The sequence below is a fragment of the Gorilla gorilla genome, chromosome 13 (assembly GCF_029281585.2).
Source record: "Gorilla gorilla gorilla isolate KB3781 chromosome 13, NHGRI_mGorGor1-v2.1_pri, whole genome shotgun sequence".
NCBI classification, from domain to species: Eukaryota; Metazoa; Chordata; class Mammalia; order Primates; family Hominidae; genus Gorilla; species Gorilla gorilla.
In genome coordinates this window covers 131997609-132003643 of record NC_073237.2, presented here as the reverse complement: position 1 = coordinate 132003643, position 6035 = coordinate 131997609, and the positions used below count along the sequence as shown (strand labels likewise).

At 62.0% G+C, this 6035-nt stretch overlaps 1 protein-coding gene across 1 annotated transcript; it reads right to left on the bottom strand.

Moving 5' to 3' along the window:
• Window positions 1-1197: 1197 nt before the first annotated feature.
• Window positions 1198-5440, bottom strand: LOC115935776 (glycodelin-like). The gene is made up of 5 exons (XM_031014236.1): window positions 5345-5440; window positions 4710-4849; window positions 3958-4031; window positions 1496-1600; window positions 1198-1214 (listed from the first exon to the last, which is right to left on the bottom strand). The coding sequence occupies exons 1-5, from the start codon at window positions 5438-5440 to the stop codon at window positions 1198-1200; spliced, it is 432 nt and encodes a 143-aa protein (XP_030870096.1).
• Between the last annotated feature and the right edge of the window lie 595 nt (window positions 5441-6035).

Sequence of the window (6035 nt, the reverse complement as noted above, 5' to 3'; positions counted from 1 at the left end):
ATGAATGGCAAGCTCTGGCCATCTCAGTAGCACTCTTATCTAGTTCCTGAAAATTTTAAAGCCTCCTATAGTGTCTTGATCCGCAAATATGATGGGGCCTACCATACAGAAACCATGAACTCAGCTCCCTCAACCCCCCAGCCCCCGAGTCCCCCAGCCCCCAAGCCCTCCAGCCCCTGAGCCTCCCAGCCTCCGAGCCCCCCAGCCCCCAAGCCCTCCAGCCCCTGAGCCTCCCAGCCTCCGAGCCCCTCAGCCTCTGAGTCCCCCAGCCCCTGAGTCATCTAGGCCCCAAGCCCCCCAGCCCCCGAGCCCCCCAGCCCCTGAGTCATCTAGGCCCCAAGCCCCCCAGCCCCCAAGCCCCCCAGCCCCTGAGTCATCCAGGCCCCAAGCCCCCCAGCCCCCGAGCCCCCAGCCCCCGAGTCCCCCAGCCCCCGAGTCCCCAGCCCCCGTGCCCCCCAGCCTCTGAGACCCCAGCCCCTGAGTCCCCCAGTCCCCGAGCCCCCCAGTCCCTGAGTCCGCCAGTCCCGGAGTTCCCCAGCCCCACAGCCTGCCCTCAGCTGCATCCCCATGTGCCAGCCAGCACAGACTCAGGGGACGGGGTTATTTATTGTTCAAAGAGGGACAGCTTAGGACAGGAGACCCCAGGCTGAGACCCAGGAGGTCCCAGCGTCCCAGGAAACGTGCCTTGGTCTTCAGCCTCCTTGTCCCTCCCAGGAAGGCGACATCCTCTCCGTCCGCACAGGGGCTGAGGCTCCAGGACCTGATGTGCACAAAGGGGCTCCCCTGTGACTCTAGGACCCTGCAGGGCATGGGGCATCCCCTCCCAGGCTGGGGGTGAGGGACCCCTGCTTGTGTGAGGGGAGCCCCCACCTCACCCCCAGCCTCAGGCCGGAGGGGCTTATGATCCCAGGCCCACCCTCCCCTGAGCCCCCTACCCTCACTCACCCCCACCCTGGAGGAGAAGGCCTCATCCTGTGCCCAGGACACAGGAAATGGCATCTGGAGCAGCCAACCCCAGAGATGCGGGCACATGGCCAGCTGGGCTTTTCCAGATGCCCCAGGATTCCAGCCCATTGCTCAGGGTCAGCCCTGGGGAATGGACACAGTGGGGTCTCTTCCAGGAGCCCAGAAAGGTGACCTCAGGCTATGGGCGGGGCTGGTACATTACCCAGGAGGCAGGACTGAGCAGGAGCTCATCTAGACGCGGCACTGTTCTGTGGGAGGAGAGGGGGCAGTGGGGGCGTCAGTGGGAGGGGAGACTTAGCTGGGGACACAGCAGTCCCAGGGCCAGAGGTTGGGGGATGACGGGTGGGGGACGGGACCCCACCTCAGGGTGCCTCTGCATCCCCAGGGGAGCCCTGGGGAGAACATGGGAGGGGCCAACGAGGAGTGACGGGTGCTGCCCTGAGTCCTACAGGGCCAGCGGGGGGCTTGGGCTGGGACAGTGGTGGCTTCTCCTCCAGCCGAGGCTGGGCCTGTCTTGGGTGGAGCTCACCTTCCGCCTGGGTAATGTCCAGGAAGATCCACATGTGCACAGGCAGGGTCCTGAGAAAGCTGATGAATTCCTCCATGACCTTGTCGTCTGCCTCCAGGGTCCTGGCTGTGGGGGACGCTGGCTCAGTCCTGGGCCCTGGGAGCTCCAAGGACCCTGCCTGGGGAGGGAGGGCAGGGAATGAGGACCCAGTGCTCTAAGGTCAGGCAGAGTTTGGTCTGAAGCAGGTCCCCAGGGAGGTCTCTAGGGCTCCTGGCCTGTAGATTCCCTGTCCCCAACTCCCGCTCCTCGGCCTGGCCCCCTTTGCTCCGGTCTGGGCAGCACTGGGGCTCAGGATGGTGTCTACAGTGTCACGGAAGGAGAGCACAGTGCCCGCCTCCCCCGGTGCCTGGCTCTCACCGAGCACGGCTGAGGCTGATCAAGAAGACACTTGTGTGACCCCAGAGGAAACGATGCGCTCAGAAACATGGGGAAGGGCTGTGCCTATGTGGCTATATTTTTTCCGAAAAGTTCCTGCCTCCCCTGAAGTCCCACTGATGTCTCCCGCAATCTAGGAGGGCGGATTTATAGAACAGGGGATGCATCTACAGCCCCAACACCGATGGTCCATTTAGGAACCCTTAACAACAGAGGCAACAGCACCATGAGCTTTACCGGGGTTAGACTATCACCTTTTAAAGCTGCATTCACATTTGAGATCCAACTTAAATCTCCATTAACGAAGGTTGATGGATTAATATTGGCCAGTTCTAGCTGCTTGTAAGATGTGGCCCCTCCACTTGCTGCCAGACCCGTTTACCACATCGGCCCCCTTTGGCCTGACCCAAATTTGACACTAGTCCCTGCCCCCCTCCCCCATTAAAATCCCCCCTACTGCAACATCTTCCCTGGTGGCTTCTGGTTTCTGACACCAACACCAGGCAACCTCCGGTGAATGGGGCCTGGGGAGGTGGGCAGGGCAGCCCCTCTCTCCTCCCGCTGAGAGAAGGACCGGATTCGGGGTTGTTCAGATGAAGCCCGGGGGCCCCTGTGTCGTCCCCAGGTACTGGCACATCGTGCGGTGCTCAGCACTGGGCGTGGTGGTCCCCATGCAGAAGAACACGTAGCTCCTGTCGTCTAGTCTGTGTCCAACACAGAGATCTTTCTTGTCCCGCGACCTGGAAAAAAATACAAAAACAGACACCAGAAATCACATCTGAGTCCCTCCCTACGGCCTCTGTTCCTGGGTGCTGGGCTGACAGCAGCCATTCACGGGACGACGGAGTAGCCGCTCCCTGCACCTGGGCAGCCGGCCTCCCTCCTTCCTGGACCTCTCCTTGACGCTCAGTCTCCACCTTTGCGATGGCTGCTGGCCGCTCACCACTGCAGCACGACATATTCTATGGATGGAGGGGCCGGGCCGGGCAGCACCACCTTGGCACTGACCAGCCCCTTCTGCGCCCCCACATGGGCAAAAGGCTGCAAAGGTAGTTCTTCCAAACTGCGGCACTCTGATGAAGCCATTCTCCAGATTTACTGCCCCCCTTGGATGAATTCTACTCCTCCGTGACCCGGAGGTGACATTCATTCATTCATTCATTCATTCATTCATTCATTCATGGTGCCTCCCTCTCAGGGCAGGTGCCCAGCAGGCCTGGGAAGGCTCATGAGCTGGAGCTCGGTTTCAGTCTGGAGGTTGGAGCTGTGCACAGACATCAAAGAATGGAGGAAAGAAACAGAGCCATGTCTGCTCCAGCCCCTTGCAGCCTCCCCTTCTCAGATAGACGTGAGCTTGAGTGGGGGTCCCTGCTTGCAGGTGAGGAACTGCAGACATGGGGGGCTATGTGGCTGCCCGGTTGTTCTGCCTATGTGTGGCAGGGACAGCTCTGGAGATTAGACTGGACCCTGCCTCACCTGCTGGAGCAGGGGCCTGGCTTGTGTTCCAGCTAAGGCCAAGGTCAGGGGAGGCCGCCAGGGCTGTGGGCCATGCTGGTGGGACAGGGCACTGGGGGAGCAGAAGGAGACTCTGGGAGCTGCTGGGATGGGGAAGAGGTCGGTGAGGACCAGGGTGTTCCAGAAGCAGGTGCCAGATTTGAGAGGCCAATCTACTGCGTGTCTAGCTGCAGGTCTAGTTAATTTGGTTATTTTTAAGGATCCAAGACAGCTGGGCCACAGGCTGCAGGTTTCTGAGCAGGGAGGTTGCCACCTGCCTGCCCGAGGTGACAGAAAATGCTCCCAACCCAGACCTGTGGTTGTGAGCTCGGATTCAGGTCCTGATGAGTTTGAGGTCAACAAGATGCTATAGGCTCTGTCCCTACACCAAGTGGGTCACAGCCTCAACCCCCAGGCTCAGCTGCCAGGAGCCTTTGGGACGGGACCAGGCTCAGAGCAGGGCCCAGCCGTGGGGGAGGGAACCTGCTGGCTTCTGGCTCCGTGGAGAGGCTGCAGGGGACGGTGTGGAACTGGCCCGGGGCTGGGGCACCTACGGTTGACCATGAACACAGCCGGGTCCTCAGTCTTCTGGGCGAGGACGGTCCTCTCAACGCATTTGTGGTGTTCCCTGAGAAACCGCACAGAGGTGGGGGTGTCCGTGGGCCCAGTGCAGGGATGGAGGCTGCACTCCAGGAAGTGACCTGGGGACACAGCACGCCCAGCCCAGCCAGATCGCCAGGCATCAGCCTGAATGGGGCCTCCAAGGCGGAACAGGCAGCCAGGTGGAGAGTGGGGCGGATGGAGGCAGCCAGGACCTGGCAGGAGAGCTGGCCAGTGGCCAGGTGTTTGAGCCACAAGGCAGCTCAAAACTGACCCTGACTGTGTGAGGCTTTGACATAGTGTTTATGAGGATCCTGGCCCCATCACGGCCACACCCCCAGTTCCTCAGCCACCTGACTCCAGGGGCCCAGGCAGGGCCGTGGCAGGAACCGCGCAGGTCCCAGAAGGGCTGCGGCCCACAGCAGCCCAGCCTGGCCTTCCCCAAAGACAGAACCAGGGCTGTGCTGTGTTTTCAGTCCATTGGCCCAGAGCCCTTGGGCAGGGGCTCCAAGGGGAGTGGGAACCTCCTGAGCCCCATTCTCCACCCCAGCCCAAGGCACCACGGAAGGCCCACAGTGAAGCCTCAGGAACGTCAGGAAATGCCTGGGGCTGAGCCCCAGCTCCACCCACCCCACCCAGCCCTGGACCCATGGCCCAGGGAGATTGAGCCCCCCACCAGCCCCAGCCCCAGTGACAAGGAACCCACCATCTGTGCAGAATGATCTCTAGGTTGCCCTCGGGGGTGGGCCACAGCGAGGTGATGTTGACCCTCAGAGGGGCCTCCACGGTCTCCAGGAGGGAGAAGTCACTGGCCACCATGGCCATGGAGTGCCAGGTCCCTGCCAACTGAGGGGGCCTTGAGCTGCATGGAGGTCCCCGCCCCACCATGGCTCTGGTCACCCCCCGTATAGGCAGGGCCCAGTCCCTTGTATGGCCAGCTTTCCTGGGTGGTGTGCGGAAGGCGATGAATTAGGATTCAGGGCATGTTTGAGAAACAACTGCCATGCGCCAGCCCCTGGCTGGAGGTTCCTATGTATCTGGAGCAACCATCCTGACCTCTCTGCATAACCCAGAGCCGTCCCACCCGAGCTCCCATCGAAGGCACCGCACCACAGAGGCTGCTGCGTCCCAGGGGTGAGAGGGCAGCTGTGTGTTCAGGGCCCAGGTGGACAGAGGCGGAACAAGCTCCCCTCGCATCTGGGGACACAAGGTGGCCCCTCACACTGTGGCCTAATTCTGTGCTTCCTGTAGGTTTCTGAGATCCTGGGCTTCCCACATGCCTGCAGCTCCCACCAGCCCCAGGCTTCCCACGGTAAAGCGCCCCATCCCCCCACCTCAAACCTTTGGGAGCTCCACGTCCTGCTTGGTCTGGGGGATGTCCCTGGCCTGGATGGCACAGACCAGGGCCATGCTCAGGGTGAGCAGGAGGCACTGCATAGCTGTGGCTGTGGGTGGCTCTGAGCTCTGGAGTGAGAGGGATGCTGAGGTAGTGTGGGCTTGGGGGGCCTTATGTAGGAGGAGGGCAGACAAGAGTCCCGCCCACAGCCTCCCCACGTGATTCCTCCAACCCTACGACTCATCCTCGGCCAGTGGGCAGCTTCCTCCACTGGGACAATGGGAGGCTCTTCCCTACATCCACGTCGGAACCTTCTCTGTGTCCCGGCCGGGCCAGGCAGTTCCTGGCAGGGCCTCATGTGGGAGGGGCCTGGATTGGGTCCAGACTGGCAGCCAGCGGTGTAAGCACCTCCTGGGTTGGGGCTCCTGGACAATGGCGGGTGTGAGGTCAGCACTGTGGACAGCTGGGGCAGGGGTATGGCCTGTGGGGCAGGCAGAGGGCCTGAGAGCCCCATGGCAGCCTGGGGACCCAGCAGATTCTGCACAAATGTGGTGCTGTCTGCTCTGGGGAAAGAAGGCAACACTGCAGCCCTGACCCCTCCCCCTGACACTGCTGTCCTCACGTGTCACTCCTCAGGGCATCCCCGTCCTCACGTGTCACTCCCGAGAGCACCCCTGTCCCCGCGTGTCACTCCCG